The sequence below is a fragment of the Typopeltis vanoorti genome, chromosome 5 (assembly GCF_054136105.1).
Source record: "Typopeltis vanoorti isolate ZY-2024b chromosome 5, IOZ_Tvanoo_1.0, whole genome shotgun sequence".
NCBI lineage: Eukaryota > Metazoa > Arthropoda > Arachnida > Uropygi > Thelyphonidae > Typopeltis > Typopeltis vanoorti.
Window position 1 is genome coordinate 46572838 of NC_143553.1, and position 22131 is coordinate 46594968.

Genomic DNA, 22131 nt, shown 5'->3' on the forward strand with positions numbered 1-22131 from the left:
TCCAAGTCTCGCATCCATAAGTCGCTGTTGGAAAAACAACTGCATCTAAAATCCTCAACTTTGTTCCCATGGAGATAGATCCATCCTTCGAAATTTTAGACAGGTCTCTGACTGTTGTTTTAGCCATTCCTAACCTTTTTCTGACATCTTCTGAACAACAATTCTTCACATTAATAATAGATCCCAGGTACTCAAACTTGCTGACTTCCTCAATTCTTTCTCCATTAAGATACACTTGTTTCTCAAGAGCTTCTCTCTTTGTTTTTCCTTTGAGAACCATGATCTTTGTCTTGCTAGAATTGAGTTGAAGTCCTCTGTTATTACTGATCTTGTTAACTTTGTCAAGAATTAGTCCTAGTTCTTCCATGTCATTACAAAGGAGTACTGTATCATCAGCGTACCTCAGATTACTGATCAAGCTACCTCCTATTGTAATTCCTGTCCTGTGCTCATCCAATGCTTCACGCATGATGTCCTCTGCATATATACTAAACAAGTCAGGAGAAAGTAAACATCCTTGTCTAACTCCCTTTCCAACTTGAAGCCAGTCAGTCAGTCAATCCAACACCTGTTCTTACTGTGGCTTGTTGCTCCTTATACAAGTTGGCTATCAACCTGATAGTGTGTTGAGGAAAACCCATTCTTTTCATTACTTCCCACAGTTTCACATGCTCAACACAGTCAAAAGCTTTATAGTCTAAGAAACACATTACCAGAGGGAGTCTGAATTCTTTATATTTTTCTATGATCTGTCTAAGGCAAAGGATCTGATCTCTGGTGCCCCTACCTTTCCTAAAACCTGCTTATTCCTCGGGCATCTCTGCCTCAACTTTGGCCTCAATCCTATTTAGCATGATCTTTAATAAAATTTTGCTTGCAAGAGATATCAAACTAATAGTTCTATAATTCTTACATGCCTTCTTATCACCTTTCTTGTGTAGTGGTATGAAAACAGTAAATCTCATAAACTTCAAGCAAAACAAGTAAGCTTTTCATATGAATACATTTAAATTAAATTGCAGTTATCAATTTCCAAAAGGCATGTAGCTCAGTGGAAGTGAAGTCTGCATCCTCTGCACTAGGCTGTCCAAAGACAGACTTAAGTTCAAGTCTAGTTACCAACTAGAGAAACTTTTTGTAAGGTTATTTATTTATTTATTTTTTTTTTACCAGTTCCTGAGCCAGTCAATCTCTGGCAGAGGTAAGCAGGTTTTTTATCCCAGAAACTCAGAAACCCACCAGGTTGGCCAAGTGATTAGTGTATCTGCTCTCCAGCCAAAAGGCTGCAGGTCCCGCCATGGGCATGGATGTTTGTGATTATCTGTGAAAATACTAGTGGTGGTAGATGCCGTTGGTGTAGTTGTCCGTTGGTGGATTTGAGTGGTGTAGACAGAGTTGCAGAGTAGATGCCCTCCCTCGATGAGTCTTTGGACTCCCTGGAGGTATCAAGTAGTAGTAATAATAATAATAATAACAATAATTCGGGTTTTTCTCTTCATAAACTCAAGAAAATCGACTGCAGAACCCACACTATTTCAGAAAATAACATATTCTGTTAGGGACCACAATGTAGGGGGAGACTTGTATATCAGTCTCTTCATTGGTTGACTTATAATTAGTGATAGTCTTGGGTCAACTATCTCTGATTGGCTACCAATAGAGATTGAACTGGCCACTCAGTCTCCAAAAGTTAGACAGGGCTAAAACAGCCTTGCCTACTCCCTCCCTATAAGGGAATAAAAAGCATTATCTGATTCTTTATATATATATAAGTTATAATGAAATTAATGCATTCATTTAGTTTAATATTAACCTTACACATGTATTTAATATTATTCTATTATTCAAAGACAAGTGATTGTGCTTTTCTCAAAATGTAATTTTATTACCAAAAGAAAGCAGTAATTATAAACATAAATTGGCACTATTTAATTAAATACAATAGTATATTATATCTATACATCTTATTCTTCCAACACCTTTAACCCAAAAGAAGGTGCATATGGCTGTTTTACATTTTCACTACTTTCACAGATCATATTCTCCTCTCCCCAACAATCTCCACCATCTCTTCATCCTTTTGAAAGCTAGGTGACCAAATCTGTGCAGAGTAGTCCATATGTGTGTGGCCTAATCAGAGGCATATGCAATGGAATCAGAATCTCCTTACTTCTACAAGTCAGCATCCTCCACACCACTACCAGAATTCGTTCTGTTATCCTCATAATTTTGGCAAATGTCCTCTAAATTTTTGATCCTTATCCACCATCACCCCAATATATCTACACCAATTGGTGTAGATATATTGCTGGAGGTGGAGGGACACAATTGATGGGACATAGAGTAAATTCTATGTCCCATCATTGTTTCCAAATTTTAAAACCTTACATTTCGCAACATTGAACTGCATCTCCACTCCTGTGTCCATTCACTCAGTCTATTTAAGTCTTCTTGTAAGGCCACAACATCTACTCTACTCCTCATAGTCCATCCAAACTTTGCATCATCTGCAAACAGCTGTATATCCCCATCCAAATCTTCCCCAACATCATTCACATACCGATTAAACAGCAATAGCCCTAAAACAAACCCCAAAGATTACAACCTCAGCTATTCAGGCAAAAAAACCATGAATAAAGGCAAAAAGGACATACCTTAGATTAGATCGAACATGCAGACTGAGGGAAATGTATAATCCACCTCTTACAGAGTAAGAGGTGGATTATATATTTCTTAACAGAAAGGTATTACTGAAGAGACAAGTATCACAGACAAGCAGAAAGGAGAGGAGAAAGTATACATTTAAGGGATGAAGTTGTGGGGGGAGGAGAAAAACAGGAATTGGGTGAGGAGTATTGTGCAGCTCATTTGAAGGTGAGCTGAAAAATTACATTGTCAATGTCCAAATGCAGGATGTTTATTTAGGGATTCCAGAGAGAATTTTTGGCGAAGGTGTGGCCTATTATGCTAGGTTTCTCAGCATTTCAGTCAGCCTGAGTGGTCGAGTGGTTAGCATATCTGCACTCTGACTAACAGACTATGGGTTAAAATCCTGCAGTGGACATGGATGGTTGTGACTGTCCTGAAATTCGTTGTCCAGTCACCTCCCTACTTATTGGAGGCCTGTATGATTAAGTTGAATTTTTAATGGAATTTGTGGCATGATAACATTTATCAAATGTGTGCATTCATAACAATAAATAAAATCACTATATTCTTGTGAATATGTTTTTCTAATAAATTACTCAGTTGGACAACTTTCAGATTCCTGAAACTTGAAAAAGTTCCACGTTTAGTCTCTGGAGCAGGTTTCTTGTCAAAAAATATTACATAAAATAATATTATTTAAAAAAAAAAAAAAAAAATCCTTAGCATACAGTGACGGTAATGTGCTATATGTCTACAATCTTCTGTGGGTGGGAGTTGCATAAAAATTATGTTCTCTCTGTGTGCATTTCAGTATATAAGCTAATAGTTCTGTGGTGTGTTTTTGGCTTGAGAAGATGGGATCTCTGCATTTGCAATAATGTGGAGGAATAGGTAAGCAACAGTTCCTAAAGTGCTCGATGCTTTGGAAAAGGAATATCCTTTGAGTTGAGGTTTTAGTTGAGGGCTGTGAAATATTTAGATACCTCACAACCTTCTTGAAAGCTTATTTTGTAAATAAGCTTAGTGTCATAGTGAATATGGATTTTCACCCACTATCCACAATGGCATCTTACTACCCCTACTTTATATTACTTTATTCCTAATTTGGAATAAAGGGAAGAAGAACTACAAGGTGAAAGCAATGTAATCCTCCTTACCAATTCTAGCATAACTCCTTAAGATTATAATGCTGCCTTTTCCTATCCCTTCATAACCTTTTCTCTGTTAATGTAAAACTGTCCTCTTATCCAGTCACTTGCATCAGCCAACACAAACAACCCAATCTATCTCTCTCTCTTCATTCTTTATTCAGGGTTTTAATTTAGTGATTACACTTAATACTTTGAGGCATTAGCCACTTCTAACCTTAGAGGAATAAACATTATTATAATACCTACTATATTGAATTTTTCCTTCTTGCTCCTCTAGTTGAAGCTGACAGACTTTCCATCTGGTACTACCATGTAAATTAGAAAAGAAGCAACTGAGTGTACGGTCATCAAAGAAGGCTATACTAGGTAAAATTGTTAACCAGTTGAGAAAACTCAAGTTTCCACTTATTATAAGTGCTACCTAAAAAAAAGAATTAGGTTTATCAAAAGAAAAAATTTTCAAATACATCATAATTTAAATTTCTTGCCTAGTACATAGTAATTTGAGTGTTGTAATGAATCCAGTAACTACACTATAAGTATGCAAGTAAAAAGTATTCACCTAATTTCCTATACACCATGATATACTTAATCAGAAATAAAATTAAGTATCAGTTTAACATCTGTTATAACCTAGTTCAGTAATTTTTATGTCTTTTATGTCTGCTGATCACAGGTAGTTGGGATAACACTATGATTTTTAATACACTGTGTTGGACACAGTGTCATTTCTGTGTCTTCTTAAATTTGTGGTTACAGCTATTAAATTCAATATACAGCATTTTTTGTACAAAAATGCTGTATACTAAATTTACTGTCACACACGTGCACAAAAATTTTTACAAACAGTGTCTAAATGTGGTTCATTTTCTTATTCATTAAATTTGGTAAAAACCTATTAAATTTGAATTTCTCTTTCAAATTTAATAGGTTTTTAGCTGCAATATTGAGCACTTTGACTGAAGTCAACCTATACACTGAGTCCTAAATGCCACAGTAGCTCAGTGGCCAGTTGAATGATAAGAATACAAACTTTTGTGTATTTCAGATAAATGAAATCTAGTATTAGCAATTCTTTCCCTTAGCAAAGCAAATAAGTTTATTTGTAAATTAAATTAGTCTTTTTTGTCCAAAAACATTATACTTAAGTTTCTTTGTTGTTAACAAAGAAACTTAAGTATAATGTCATTGTTTCTGCACAGATGTGCTTAGTTCTTGAACAGTATGGGGACCCCCCCCCCATTGGTGTGAAGGCAACTCTGAACTCATACTGATTTAATACACTAGCTGTGTTGATTCACATTGAAGTTTCTTGAATAAAAACTATGTGGAAATAGTTTTTATTTACACACATTGACATTTCTCTAGTTCATGCTAACATTATCAAAGGACTTCAGAGACACACTCTCACTGAAGATTGGAAATTAAATGACGTTAAGAACAAGGATAATCAAGTGCATGGAAGGCAACAGTGGCATTCTCCATGGCAATCTTATTGGACAGAGTGTCATTTCTGTGTCTTCTTAAATTTGTGGTTATAGCTCTTAAATTCAATATACAGCATTTTTTTGTACAAAAATGCTGTATGAGTCATAAGTCATAAAACTCAGTGAACTGCACAGTAGTGCAGTTCACTGACTTTTGTGGAACATGAGTGGCTTCCAGAAATACTCTATGATTTGAACCAGGATCTGTGCAGTTGCAGATCAACTTTCTTCCACCTAATGAAATGGTCTTCTAAGGCATTCTGCAAGTCTGCTTTTAGACTGTCCATACTGAATATACTTTTTATATTTATGTTTTAGTATTTTAGGCAAATAGGATCTGACAACTTTGGTTAGATGAGGTCCTTTACTATCAGTCCAAAATACTAGATCCCACATTGAAAGGGGAAAGGAGAGAAGATCCTAGCAGTTTTTGTCTCAGAAAGGAAGAGACTGTCCAGAGGTTAACTACGCTATTCTTCTTTTTCTTCTGCAGCTTCTACCACTTAAGTAGGGTCACTGTTGATAATGAGTCTCCTCCACATCTTCCTGTCTTGGGCTGTCACCACATCCAAGTTCTTCATCCTCAAGTCCTCTTCTACCAGCTCCCTCCATCTCTTCTTTGGCCACCCATGCTTCCGCTTTCCTTGCACATCCATCTGCATGACCCTTCTTCCCACATATTCGTCCTCCCTCCTCATCACATGACCAAACCATCTCAACCTTGCCTACTGTATCTTCGCTCCTAAGTTCGTAACTTGCACTATTCCCCTGACATAGTTATTTCTCAAACGATCCTTTCTGGTCACACCGCACATCCACCTAAGCATTCTCATCTCTGCTACTTCCATCCTGCTGATGTTATTTTTCCTCAGGGCCACAGTTTCTATAGCATATGTCATAGCTGGCCTCACTACTGTCCTATAGATTTTGCCTTTCAGATTGATCGGCACCCTCTTATCACATAACACTCCAGCCAGTTCCTCCAACCCGCTTGTATCCTGCATCCCACTTCCTTCTCAGCTCCTCCATCTTCTTCCACTGTTGAACCTAAGTATCTAAAGTCTCTCACCTTCCTGATGACATTTCCTTCCAGCTCCAGATCTGTTGTCTCCTGTCCGCCGCCCACTGTGCAACACATATACTCTGTCTTACTTCTGCTCAGTCTCATACCTCTCTCTTCCAGTACTTTTCTCCATCTTTCCAGTTTAGTTCCCGCTTCTTCTCTTGAATCTGCACACAGCAAGAAGTCATCTGCATACAACACTGTCCAAGGCGCATCTTCTCTCACTTCCTCTGTTACCACCTCCATCACAATATTAAACAGAAACAGAATTAATGCTGACCCTTGATGCAAGCCAACTGTTACTTGAAAACTTTCTGTCTGTCCCAGACAGGTCCAAACACTTGTCTTCACATTTCTGTACATTTCCCGCGCCAACCTGACATATTTCTCCGGAACCTTCTCCCTCAGACACCTCCAGACTTCTTGCCTTGGCACTCTATCGCATGCTTTCTCCAGATCAATAAATGCCAGATGTAGCTCCCTTTGTTTCTCTCGATACTTTTCCATCATCTGCCGTAACCCAAAGATAGCATCTGTTGTTGATCTACCAGGCTACACTATTTACTTACACTTGGATAAAGGATTAAACTAAATTTATTATAGTCTAACCAAGTGCAAAATAAATTTCTAACATCTATAATTTCCCTGGTCTTGCACTACCACACTCCCACTAAACAACACTTTCTCCACTCCAAAACCATTTAAATGTAGTCTCAGGCATACATAAGTCCTTTCATCCATCAAATTCACTCCATACATCAGGGGTGTTCAACCCATTGATCACGGAGCGATTTTTGGTCGATCTCTTGTGTATTCCTCCTTACTTACAAACTGAATTAAAACTGAAAACAAAACAGCTAAAAAAAAAACAGCTAACGCCTTTTTGTTCCTGTATATATAGGGAGTAGGCGAGGCCGTTTAGCCCTATCTAACTTAAACTGAAAATATAATATTTTTATTTATCATTATTTTTAATTCGCCTTAAATGTATTGTATTGTTTATTTATTTTTCGTTAAAATTGTCAAATCAGTAATTTTCTTATAAGTCCGGGTAAATGAATTAATTTGGATCAGTGGAAGTCAAACAGCGAGCTGAGTGAATACGATTATAAGCAAAGTGTAAAAACTCAATTGTAGCTTAAATATTAAATATTCCAAAGCACATTACATAGATTTTTTACTTAGGTTAAGTCCCATGTGAATATTGTAAAAAAATAAACTTTGTTTGTCTCGGTATAGTTTGTATTAGATGTTTTTGTAAATAACTCTTTTGAAGCTAACTGTATATACTGCTTTAATAAGAATATGTTAGAGTATTAAAAACAAAGGCAATGTTTTTGTAGCCAAAGCTGTACATGGCAGCATTAGAAAGATTGTAATTGAAACTTGTATGTATGAGAAAGGCTTGCAGGCTCTAAGTGTAAACATCTCCAAAGTCAGTCAGAAAGAGTTCAAACAACTTTCCGATGGCTGGCAACTTACAATCAAAAGAAAGCGAAGGAGAACAAAAGGCATGCCAAACTTGAAACTTAAGATGAAAGACTCATACCGATTCTTTGGGGGGTTACCAAACTTCATGCGAAGTCTCAGAGGAGGCCTAATAAAAAGGGACTGAAGCAAGCAGAAGGGGTCCCAGTTCCAGAATTGCTGTCAGAGAGCAGGCCGCCCGGTCCAGAGTCGCAGTCAGAGAGAGACTGCCCGGATCCACGTTGCTTGAGAGAGGAATTTCCCACTTCCTGAAAGGAGCTTCTCGGTTCGAGACGTTCGCTAGAGAGAGACTACTTTTAGGCCGCAGACAAGGTTTCAAATTGCCAAAAGGAAGAGTTCCGATTGCTTGAGAAAAGTTTCCAGTCTAGGTTAATATATGGCAACTCGTGGTAAAGTGAGTATAAGCTCTGATCACTATTCTTAATATTTACCCTTAATACAAAGCACATCTCCTGGAGATGTATGATGTTATGTATTAAAGGCAAGGGCCACTACCCATACCGGTTTCAACCTTTATTGGTCTCATCAGAGCTTATAAAAACTTGACTGACTTGTCTGTTTGCTTACTTGGGAAATGGAGTAAAAAAACCAGTTTTATATTTAAAATAGCTTTGTATCTTTAACATATATTATACCCAAATAAAAAACTTTCTACATCTATCTCTCATCCTGAGATTTTTATTTAATAAGGTCAAAGTACCTTATGGTAACTTGTTTTGGTAAAATATTTATAAGCTCTGTATTACTTAAAACTTAATATTTCTTAGCCTGGCTCCCACTGACGAGACCTCAATAAAGGTCGAAATCGGTATGGGTAGTGGCTCTTGCCTTTAATACATAGCATCATACATCTCCTCCAGGAGATGTGCTTTGTATTAAGGGTAAATATTAAGAATAGTGATCAGAGCTTATACTCACTTTACCACAAGTTGCCTTGACTTGCACTACATGCAGGGTCAGCTAGACTTGCAACACTTGCAGGTGCAAACTTGACTGACATGTCTGTTTGCTTACTTGGAAAATGGAGTAAAAAAAACATGTTTATATTTAAAATAGCTTGGTATTTTTAACATATATTATACCCAAGGTAAAAAAGTTTCTACAGGCCAGGTTAACATCAGACATTCACCAGTGTGTGTTGCGTTTTCATTACAATTTGATGAATCAAACGACTTCACTGATATTGCTCAGTTAATGGTATTTATTCGCATGGTATTTCAAGATTATTCAAGTAAAGAACTTTTGAAAATTATACCATTATTGGGAAGGACTAGGGAAGAAGACATTTTTTGGCATTTGATAAATTTGTGAAACAACACAAACTTCCGTTTTTTAAACTTGTGTCTATTACTACTGATGGTGCTCCTGCAATGATAGGTAATGAATCAGGCTTCATTTCATTATGTAAAAACGATGACAAATATCCAGATTTTTTAACGTACTACTGTATTATTAAAAATAACATCAGCAGGATAGAAGTATCAGAGATGAGAATGCTTAGGTGGATGTGCGGTGTGACCAGAAAGGATTGTCTGAGAAATGACTATGTCAGGGGAACAGTGAAAGTTACAAACTTAGGAGCGAAAATACAGGAGGCAAGGTTGAGATGGTTTGGTCATGCGATGAGGAGGGAGGATGAATATGTGGGAACAAGGGTCATGCAGATGGATATGCAAGGAAGGCGGAAGCGTGGGCAGCCAAAGAAGAGATGGAGAGAGCTGGTAGAAGAGGACTTGAGGATGAAGAACTTGGATGTGGCCCAAGACAGGAAGGTGTGGAGGAGACTCATTATCAATGACCCCACTTAAGTGGGAGAAGCTGCAGAAGAAGAAGAAGAACTGTATTGTTCACCAACAAGCACTGTGTAGTAAAAGATTAAACACAAAAGATGTTTTGGATATTACATTTAAAATTGTAAATTCTGTTTGAGGAAAAGCCTTGCAACAGCGGTTATTTAAATTACAGGCAGATAGATGATGATAGGGAACTTCTGTTGTACAATAATGTTTGCTGGCTCAGCAGAAGTCAATTTTTAGAAAGATTTCTTGTATTAATTAACGATATAAAAAATTTTCTTGATGAAAAAGGAGATATTTATCCACAATTGAGTGATAAAAGATGGTTGCTACACTTATCATTTTTAGTAGATTTCTGTACGAAATTAAGCAATTTAAATTTAGAGTTACAAGGGAAAGATAAAAATTTAATTGACATGTTAAGTTCAATAAAAACTTTCCAACAATACTTACTTTTATTAAAGAAAAATATAAATGACTGCGAATTTAGACATCTCCCATATTTATTAAAAATTTTTGAACAAAATCAAGAAATGCTTCGCTATGATTTAAAAGAATTTATTCGTGAAATAGAATTAGTTGAGGAAGAAATAAATTCAAGATTTAAAGATTTTAATAAAACTGAAATGATTGTATCTTTTATCAATAATCCATTTCAAGAAAACATGAACATCACAGAAATTTCAAATAAAATTAGTGGGCTGTTTGATATAAACCAAGCTGAAGTAGAACTTGAGATAATAAACATTCAGAATAGTTTACATTTAAAATCAATCAACAATGAAGTCATTGGGAAGTATGCACATGAAAAATTCCCAATATTAACTGATATTAAGTAAAAAATTGTGTTGTGTTTCGAATCTACATACTTGTCAGAATCCGTTTTTTCAAATATGACCGTAATAAAAAATCAATTAAGAACCCAAATTACAAATGATCATTTGGATCATTTTCTGCAATTGGCCACTTCTTCATATCAACTTGACTATGAAAATATTGCGAGGTCCAAACAATGCCAAATTTCACATTAACTTTTTTTTTTTTTTTTAATCAACCAGCATTTCCTGTAACTTGTGAGTTTGAAATCAAGCTGTTGTTTTTTCTAACTTTGGTTTTCCAAAATAGAGAAATAAATATTTTATTCCAATATATTTGTTTGTTTTTTTTGTTGTATTAAAATAATTAAAAGTGATAAGTAAATTTTTAAATACACAAATAAAGTTTTTAGTTGTGTATTTTTTTTTTAGTTGTTCATTTGTGCGTAATCAGATATCAGGTTGGGGGAAACATGATCTATATAAGAGAGTAGATCGCCGAATAACTTTTTATAGAAAAGTAGCTCGCGTAGTAAAAAAGGTTGAACACCACTGCCATACATCAATAAACTGCACAACATTGCTCCTGCACAATCTTCTCTTTGACTATTTGGCAATCATCGGGCCCTTCTTCTCAGTTCTGTCCTATCATACCAAGGCAGCAGATTCACAATCTTTATTTTTTTTACTTTTCATTTTTGCTTCCACTAACAAGTATTGCATATTTCTCACCTTTCAAATCATTTGTGCCAGCCAAAACAACAATTAACTATTTCACATCTTTCTTCTGCATACTTACAGCATCACTAACATCCTTTATCTTAGCACCTGGAAAACATGCTTTTGTCACTTTCTCATTAATTATACCTTTTATCATCGAATTTCCATACATACTATCATTTTCTCCCAGTTTCTTGCACTTTTATGTTTTTCCCATTCACTCATTCTTTCATTCTCCATCCTTCTGTACCACACACACAAAGCGTTTCTCCAGTTGCTCAAGCTCATGTTTTGTCCTGTGATGGAATCTGCATAAGCATGCAATTTCTTTCTGCACTAGCATCTCATCATCCACATTATTATTTTCGTATTTTATGCACTATCATTCACTGCTTCGTCTACATTCTCCACAGCACCATGACAATCCTGCCTTATATCTTTAATATCAACTTCATTCTCTTTAGTATTTAATATCAACTTCATTCACTTCATTCTTTCATGACTCACATTTCTTATACTCGATTACAAAACATTTCTGACAAATATTTTCTCCATTCTTTCTCTCATAGCACAAACGCATGCTGCATGCATCGCACTAAATCCTGCACATTGACATCAGTCAACATCAATGACTTGGTCGCCGTTTTTTAACGTAAAAACATTTCAGAAAGTACATCAATTAATAATAGTTGACTAACAACTATTATTAAGTGTTTAACTGATATTATTAATTGATTATTAATTGATATACTTTCTGAAATGTTTTTTGTTACGGCATTGATGCATACAAGAAAAACAACGACCAAAACATCGATGTGTGGAATTTAGTGCGATGCAGCATGTGTTTGTGCTATGAGAGAAAGAATGGAGAAAATATTTGTTAGAAATATTTTGTAAGTGAGTATAAGAAATGCAAGTCATGAAAGAATGAAGTTCTTAACAACAAAGTCAAAAATAAACAAAAAGCACCAAATACATATCGCTAATATGTATTTGGTGGGCTATATCGCTAACATACACTAAAAATAATGGCTTCCTAAAATTTATATACATTTACGTTTAATAACCATGATGAAACTGTCTTTTATTATTTTTGAAATGCTTTTGTGTGTATTACTCTGTTTCCAAATTTGTATGCTCCATACCCCATATTCAATAATATTGAAGAAAATTATTGGTGCCATGAAAAAAAAAAGTTGATAACTTTTAAGACAAAGCAAGGTTTTCTCATAAGCAGAATTCTTCGATTATTCAGGTGTTTTATAGCCTTTTTTATAGAGTTCTTTATAGCATTCTGATATTTTTCCCTGGATATGTAGCCAAAGTAGTCTGAAACATATGCAGAGAAAAATAACAGAATGCTGTAAAGAACATCTGATTGGTTCAGAATGTTCAAGGCTGGTAGCCATATTCTCAAAAACCAAACTCATTCTGGACTGACACTCTCAAAACGATGCATGAAACCAATATCAACAAGCTAATCATAAACACTTGAGACAGACAGCTGAACTTCTGTGTCAGTCTTTGGGGGTAATCATTTCATCAAATAAATTACTTACATTGAAAAAGTGGTTTATTTCAATAAACCTGAAATAATAACAATTTAGCTATCCATAGAATACATACTCCCTTCTTGGGCATGTATAATGCAATGCACCTGCTCGTTCGCTCTCTCTCTCTCTATTTTCTATACAGCAATGAATCTCTGCCTCTCCAAATGATGGAAAATCAAACCGACACTTTTGCCAAAAATACTATACTCTTCTGTCACCTTTAATAAACAGTGCACTATACAAATCAACAAAATTCCAGAATATCAACTTCTATAACCCTACTAAATTCTGACCTATAACCATTCATCACTGGAATTGTGATAAATACCTTCTTAACTTCAATGCCAGAAAAACTGAAACCTGTCTTATTTCTCACAAGAAAAAACTTTCTTGGGCATTTTACTTGTGGCAACAACATCCATTTCTCTGGATGACTCTACTTTCTATCTTCCTTGGCATAAATAAATCAAGTATTGCCTCTTCAGCAGCCAAAAAAAAAAAAAAAAAATAGGTTTTCTCTCTCTCTCTCCCACACCAATCATTATTTTGATTAAGATATTAGCCTCTATATACAAGTAGCCCAGTTGTATTTCACATGTAAACTTTGTTTGCCTACACTTGAATAAAGGATTAAACCAGGAATTTAACTTCTTGGCATCTTTAATTTATAGTATAATCAAGTGAAAAAGCATTTAACATCTATCTCTAATCCACAAAAGGTGTCATTCCTAATAAGGAGTGACACCTTTTGACTACTTGTATATGGAAATATGATTTCTGCATTACTTCAACCTTGGTATCACTTCTGGATCTGGCTCCCACTGGTAAGACCTCAATAAAAGTCAAAACTGATCTGGGTAGTGGCCCTTCCCATAATGCATAGCATTATACACCCTCTGTCCAAAAAAGAAACTGAACTTTTCAAAAATAGAAGAAACTAGGGGCACCACCTGTTGTATCTATTTGTTGTCGAAAGCGAACCTTCATTAGTGTTGTGTCAACGGTTTATGACATTTGTTTCAATAGTGCCAAGAGTGACAGCATGTTTTGGCATATGGTCGGTCGTCACGATATTCATGCTGTATGCGACAAATTCTCACTATCAATCGCTTCAAAACTTCGAGATAAAACTCACCATTGACCGTTTGGCTAGGCAGAACGAATTCTTTGTGGATAATGCCCTTGGAATCATAGAAACAAATCGCCATTGTCTTTACTTTTGACTTCTCCAAGCGACTTTTTTTTGGATGCCCCTCTTCTGGTTGTCTCCACTCAGCACTCTGGCGCTGAGTGGAGTTTTGGGATCATACTCAAAACACCAAGTTTCTCACCAGTAACGACTGTTTCAAGGAAGTTTGAGTCCTTACAAGCGGTTTTAATGAGGTCCTTGCAGTGTTCAATTTGATACTTTTTTGGTCGTCGGTCAACTTGTGGGGAACAAATCGCGAATTCGATTTACGAAGGCCCAAACTCTCAGTCAAAATGTTGTGCACAGTTGATTTTGGAATACCCAATTCATCTTCAATCAATCTCACGAACGATTTTGGGTTTTCTTTGATGAAATCACACACATTTTGGATGGCCTGGCTTTTTGTTGTCCTCAAGCGTCTCACGACCACTTTGAAATTGCTTAAGCCACTTGTAAACTTGAGTACGAGATAAGCATTCATCACCGTATATGCTTTTTGAAGCATTTGATGCATTTCAGTAAAACTTTTACCAAGTTTAACATAAAAGTCAATTGCAGCTCTCTGTTTGAAACTCATTTTCCAACCATTCGTCAAAACACACTGTCACTCTTGGCACTATAACTTGGCTTCTAATGAAACAAATGTCATAAACAGTTGACACAACACTAATGAAGGTTGCCGCTTTCAACAACAAAAAGATACAACAAGCGGTGCCACTAGTTTCTTCTATTTTTGAAAAGTTCGATTTCTTTTTGGACAGAGGGTATAAGTGTCTGTAAAGATATGTGTCTTGCCAAATACTAAGGCAATTAATGTGAAGTCATTAGCTTCTATATACAAGTAGCCCAGTCGTGAAGTTACTTCACATGCAAACTTTGTTTGCTTACACTTGGATAAAGGATGAAACCAAGAATATTATTTCTTGGAGTCTTTAATGTAATTTACACCAATAATTATTTTGCCCATGAACAACTATTAACTTCATACATATTGCAAATCCATCCACCCACTGACCAGTGTTCTCACATTTGGAGATGCTCCTAAGAGCTTCCTAAATATCCTAGATTTTGTACTGAAGAGAACAATTAGGTTAATTAAAAATCTGTCTTCACAATTTCATTATACTCTTTCACAAGTACTTCTATAGTATGCATTCATCTGAACTGTTAACGATAATTCTCCTTCTTCCAATCTTTGAAAATGCATACAAGGGCTATTCTGAAATCCTTCTCATTCAACTATACACTCAAAAAAGAGTTTTATTTCTTCTTTATTCATTCCCTCTTTCTCTCCATTTTTTTTTTAGAAACCTCTCTTCTTATGTATTTCATAAGGAGCATAATCTGTAGTTCTTCAAAATCCAATGTTAATAAGTTTCTTATTGCAAAAACTTTCAGCCCATCAACAATGCTACTGTACATCAGGATGAATAACTTCCCATGTATAGGATTGAGGGTATTACAAATAAACTCAGTGACTTTTGTTTCCGAAAGATAGAAAAATATTAATTATAGCTAGACCCTGAAACCATTACATCACTTGAATTAACTAATGCCATTAAAAAAAAAAAAAAGTAGTCCAAATGACATTTTTAGCAACTGAATCAAGTAAATTGGTTTTTGAAGATATGCAAAAATACTAAAATACTGAATTTTCTTAAAAAATAATTAGAAGTCCTAGTTATGGACAAACTATTAATCCAAACCAACCTAATATTTATAGATTCTAAAAGTATAACAAGAAATGTTTCAAAGCTCACCTAAATATTCAGATATACAGAATTTTGGAAATGCATCAGATGGAAATATGTGATATTTTTACATTCAGAGACTGGATAAAGACAATGGACAAAATAAAAATATACACAAAAGAAACTAAAAACAATGATAATAAGTTATGGAATGACTATAGTTTGGATAAATATTGCTTTAGATAGAGATCATGCTTCTTATAGCCAATTTGGTGTATATGGAAGATAAATGTGACAAGAAAAAAAGAAATAGAAAGCTGAAGCTATTAATGTTGAAACAGTCTAAAGCAAAGCAAGAATTTGAGTCTTGGAATAGATCTAAGGTCCATGATTTAACTACAGATAACATAGAAGAGGAAATGGGAAATTTTTTGAGTGTAATGGTTTAGAATAACATCTAAAGAGGTGTGTGAAAAACAGGTGAAAGCAGAAAAGGAAAAGAAACACGTTGGTTGGAATGAGAGAGTTAAAGAAATAGTCAAATTTAAAAAATAAAGCATTTTGGAAATTTATGAAGACTAGAAGATAGACTTATTCATAATCAGAGAAAGAGACATGCAAAAAAAAAAAATCGTTAAAAAGGAAACGATAAAAAGTTGGGCTGAATTTACATATAACGTTGGAAGAAGATATTAATGGGAAAACAAAAAAACATTTTTAGAGATATATTAAATAAAATGAAAGTCATAGCAAAACGAACTGGAATGAATATAATGGTGAGAGAGATAATGAACCAAGGGAATTATTGTCCCAGTATATAAAGGCAGCTTACAAAAAGGGAGTGTAGTAACTATAGAGGAATAACATTATTGTGTCATTGTGCAAAGATTTATGAAAGGATAATAGCAACAAAAAATAACAGATAAAATAGAGAAAGGTCTAAGAGAAGAGCAGTCTGGTTTTAGAAAAGGGTGGTCTACTGTTGATTTGGGTTTTGCCGTAAGTGAAAGAATGGAAAGACACTGGGAATTTGGAAAAAGCTTGTTTATGGTATTTCTTGTTGCCTTTGATTGGATTCGCTGGGAAAAAAAAGTTTGGGAAAGTTTGGAAAAGATAGGCAAAGAAAAAAAAGAAATTTAACTTTTGTCATGGGTTTTGATAAAGTCATATGTATGTTAAGTCTAAGAGCTATGTAAAGACTAAATTTGGCAATTCAGAGTGGTTTATGTCCTCTTCAACAGTGTTGAAGAGGACATAGAAAACCTTTTACACAATTCAACATTTTTCACACTATGTTCTAACTCACGAATAATTTTGATTTTTTCAAGAACTAAGAGACACTTTCTTTTAGTAGATATGTTTCCAATCAAGAGTTTGTTTTTAACTGATTTTTACAGTCATGGCAGTGTTTGGGTCAAGTGAAGGAGAAGGGCTGGAGTTTGACACTAGAGAGGAAGGTGGAGTGGGGATGGCCCCTGGGGACAAGATCATCTATCTATCTATCTATCTATCAATATACTTTGTTGTGTAACTAGTGTATAACTGGCTACCTCTCTTTCCTGGAGATATCTTTATACAATGAAACTATTTTGTCTCCTTTCCACTACACAAGCACCTTCTCATAACTAAGACTTAAATTAAACAGTTTGATCAGAGGAATTACTAATTCCACTGCATATTTTCAATACATGGGTTGATATCACATCTACTCTCATGGCCATATATTGCATTAAGATTCTGTAACACTGTAAGCACCTTTTCATCTACCTCTATTCTCAGATTGGTCACTATCATATCAAGCATTGATATCTCCACCTGGATGGTACATCCTTGCAAAATGATCACTCAGTAACAACTATTTCATTTACTTCTGTTAAATTCTCCCTACCATCAGCACTCATTAAAGTCATTCTTCCATGGCCATTCTTCCTTTTACTCAATACACAATAAAAGAACACACTGGGAATTCCTTTGGCCTCACCAGATGGTTTCCTCTCATAATCAGCTTTGGCTTTTCTTACCATACAACTCATCCATTCTGTCTGTGCTTTGTACTACTCATGAGCTTGCTGTTCACCTTTCTCTTTTCCTACAGCTCCTGTTAAATGGTGCTGCTCATCCATCTAACTTCAATCTGATTTATCCTCCTGATTCAAAGGATACGGTCTGTTAGTGCTTTCTTCAAACACCACCTTGACCATCTCCTATGCATGGCTAACATGGCTAACATCTGTTTCCTTCTTATGCCATGGTGCTGCTCTAAGCTGGCTCATCAATTTGTCATATTTACCTGTTTTATAATTCCACACATTCCACTTCTTAACCAAAAATTCTGTGTTTGGTAATCTCCCAGGTCAAGATCACATGATTGCTATTCCCAAATGGAGGCAACATGGCTACCTTGGTAACTGCTAAGTTCTCTGATATTATCACTATATCCAGCACTCTCGAACTTCACGATCCCTCCATTACACATTATCCCATAATAGCTGTATAATTCAATTTTTTCTCCTCCTCCTTCCAATTTCTGTCCCCTATAATTGAAGTCACCATAACAATTACTCATCCTATACTCAATGTGATAATTTTCCAATTCATGCCGTCTACATTCTCCCTCATACCCACTGGCCTATAGCAGAAACCAACTACACATTATGCTGTTGGCCTCTATCTCACACCAGATAGCCTCAAGTGACCTGCCCTCTGCATCCCTAACGTATCCCTACTCCTTCTAGCTTCAATACTTCTGCTATCATTAGTAAAGTAAAATCCCCTAATCCCTCCCATCCTGTTCTCTCTGTATGCTCTAAAAATACTATACTCCTTCCATTTTATCCCTACAATTATACCATCCTCTGTCAACCAAGTCTCACTACTGTCTATAACTTTTGGCCAAGTTGAACTAACCAATGTCTATCCCTTATTCCAAATATTTCTGGCATTTAAACAGATGAACTGCGGTACTCTCTTCATTCTGCAACCTCTCTCACACCTTGTGATGATCATTCCACTCAAGTTCTGAACCTGAGGAGCTCCATTCAACATCATGTGATCATTATACACTCACTTACCTCTGGGATGCTTGCATCCCACTCCAAAAAAAAAATCCTCTAGTTTCCCTATTCTGTACTTCTGAACTCTCACTGAACCACACTTTATCAAGACACCTAAATCCAAATCATTTGGATGCAAACCACCCACCTTATGTTAGTTCTTTTATCCGTCGAACTCACTCCCACATCCATTCCTCCAGCAAAACCTATGCATGACTTATTTGCAATCATGGCTATTCTCCTTAGTCTGTCTTTAACATACTGTGGCAGTAGGCTCACAATCGTTACTCTCTCTCTCTCTTCTTATCTGTTTGTTTCTACCTACAACTCTTATATCTTTTCTTTTCTCACATATCACACTTAAGTGATCGTGTACCTGCCAAAATAATTACCTTTTTCACAAGGTGCATTCATGGATAACTTATGGCAGGAAACAGAGATAGTACTTACGATAGTACTATTAAATAACAAGAGTGGTTGCAAAAATGTGGTTTATTATTACAATTGTATAATTTAATTGTTATCCCTTCAATATACTCCCCTCTATCTATACACCATTGCACATGAATTTTCCATTGTTGGAAGCAGTGCTGCAAGTCATCAGGTGTTATCTGCTTCAGTAGTGCGGTGTTCTCCTTTACCTCATCCACTGACTGAAAATGGGTGTCCTCTTCAATGCAGATTTCAACTTTGGAAAAAAAGGTAAAAGTCGCATGGAGCTAAGTCCAGCGAGTAAGGTGGATGGTCCAACAACTAGGATCTTCTTATCAGCCAGATGCTGCTTTACAGACAGTGAACTGTGGGCTGGAACGTTGTCCTGATGTCGCCAAGCGTTATTCTTCTACAAACTGGGTCATTCTTCCTCACTAGTTCTCTCAGCTTGGCCAGAACCTCAAGGTAATAATGTTGGTTAACTGTCTGACCATCTGGTACTCATTCAACCATTATCATGCCATTCATATAAAAAAAAAACTATCACCACTGCCTTCAGTTTTGACTTGCTCCTTCTTGTGTTTTTCATTTTCGGTGACATGAGAGTTTTCCAGTGCATACACCTTACTCACTGGACTTAGCTCCATGCGACTTTTACCTTTTTCCAAAGTTGAAATCCACATTGAAGGGCACCCATTTTCAGTTAGTGGATGAGGTAAAGGAAAAAACGGCAGCGCTACTGAAGCAGATAACACCTGATGACTTGAAGCACTGCTTCCAATGATGGAAAATTCATATGCAATGGTGTATAGATAGAGGAGGGGAGTATGTTGAAGGGGGGGATAGCAATTAAGTTGTACAATTGTAATAATAAACCACATTTTTGCAACCAGTCTCATTATTTAACAGCCACACCTCATATGTACCAAAATGAAACTGTGTATATGTATTTTTCAGAGGGATTTTTTCTTATTTTTTAATTTTATTTATTTTTGTGCATAGTCTGGAATTCCTGCTCTTCTAGTCTGATTAGAGTTGAACCTGGAACAGTCTTTCATTATTGGGTGGCCTAGTACTAGCTGTGGAAGCAAATGCCATTTCCACATGACTACAGAAATCCTGGTGTTTAAACTTATATGTTGACTCTTATGCATCATGTGTTTCAAGAAATTGACAACACAGAGTAGATAATAACTAAAAAATTTTAATTATTACTTCCTATATTTCACAAAATTAAATTGGCATACTTCATGGATTAATAAACTGGCATCAAACATGCGCATGCAGGCACACTTCACTAACAAAGAGAGATACAGGATGACCTAAAGTCATATGATTACTTCCCCTATTGGCTTTGAGAGGCAGTCGACCTACTGTATGTTTAATGTTTTGTTTCTTTGTCTAGGATAGTTGGTAAGAGCTGCAGCAGATTTGAGGCAAAGCCATTCAAATTTAAATTTGCTTCGGTGAGGTAAAGTGGCATTTTTCCAACGGAAACTGTGCCAGGTATCCTGGGCATGGTCTGCTAATCTGAGCATCCATAGTTGTGGAAATAGATGTAGTCCTGATGTTCTGATGTATAGATGTTGGCTGTCCTGCTGTTTGGCCATAGTATGAACAGTTGCAGCTGGTCTTTGGAGGAGAAGATAAGAGTTGCTAACTTTCTGTGCCATTTATAAGTGATTACAAGATTGTGCTTTTTAAAGATCCTGGCCACCTTTTATGAGATGCCAAGAATATAAGGGATGGTGATAGATTTGCTGTAATCAATATTTGGAGGGGGGGGGAGGGTATGGGTACGTGGTGACAGATTCTTTTTATCTGGTGGGAGATGTAGCCACTGGGCAAAAAGATGTTTTTTATGTGGGTGTTCTGTGGTGAGTGCAATTTGCCTTGGGGGAGGGGGTGAGTGTTGATGGATGTACTTTCCTATGTCTGTGGGTTTTCTGTAGATGGTGAAGTTCAGAAATGCATTTGGTTGTCTTGTAACCAGGGTGTCTAGGAAGGGCAGACTGTTGGTAGTCCCATTTCTGTTGTGAATTGGTTCATTGGATGTTGAATGTTGAAATGGGATAGGAAAGTGTGAGGTGTCCAGGACATGTGTCCAAATTGCGAACACATGATCCACATAGCTTAGCCAAATAATGGATTTAAGGGGAGAAGAATTTAGGGCATTCTTTTCAAATATCTCCATGAAAAAGTTAGCCAAGGGGAGAGAAAGAGGGGAACTCATGGCTGTTACCTCAATTTGTTTGTATAATATTTCTTGCCAAACAAAATAGCCCGAGTTCCTGGTGAAATGAAACAGGGCTGAGGTATCAGGAGGAAATTCTGCTTAAATTAGAGCCAGGGTGTCCTTAAGTGGAACATTTGTGAATAAGAAGGAGACATCAAAACTGACCATTAAGTCAGTGTTAAGGAGTGTGAGATCCAAGAGTGGTTAATAACCACTCTTGAATAGGAGTAGCAAAACTTGCGACTACTTCTTTGTAAATTTCTTTGATTATTTCTGTATATCTTCTTCTTTCACTACGCGTTATTCCTGCTTCCTATGCAGGGTCCGCGTGTTACTTAGATGTGACGACTTGTTAGTACCACTCCCAACCGACCTGTCGCCTAGTCTGCCGCTGGGGGGGGGATATATTTTTGGCTGTAGAAGCATATGTTCACGGGGCTGGTTTGGCTGCTTGCGGGATGAAAAACATCAGATAAACTGGCAGAAAAAAACCCTACTGCCTGTGCCCAAGACCGGCTAACTTGGCTATGCCTGAAGATGAAGATCCTCAAGTTTCTCACGTCTTCGACGGGAATCGAACTTGGGACACTCCTTCCTCAGGCATATGGTTGCGAAGTGCAAAGCCACTAGGCTAACCGCACTGACTATTTCTGTATATCTATCACTGTTATTAAAGAATATTTATTTGTGTGTGTTTTACCAAGTGATTTCTTTCCTTAACCACTGTACCGGCCTTGATATGTACACATCAACAATAATGACATGGATGTGAAGTGTCCACTGAAGTAAATATACCATTTGGATGCTA

The 22131-nt window shown here is 36.3% G+C and overlaps 1 protein-coding gene across 1 annotated transcript in view; it reads right to left on the minus strand.

Annotated features, from left to right (window-relative positions):
- The window catches only part of LOC150106356 (lipase maturation factor 1-like), a 239147-nt gene that overhangs the window by 112883 nt on the left and 104133 nt on the right, over positions 1-22131 (minus strand). The window contains exon 8 of the mRNA XM_090393097.1: positions 4047-4221. Coding sequence (XP_090249223.1) covers positions 4047-4221 — 175 coding nt within the window. The remainder of the gene's footprint in view (positions 1-4046; positions 4222-22131) is intronic.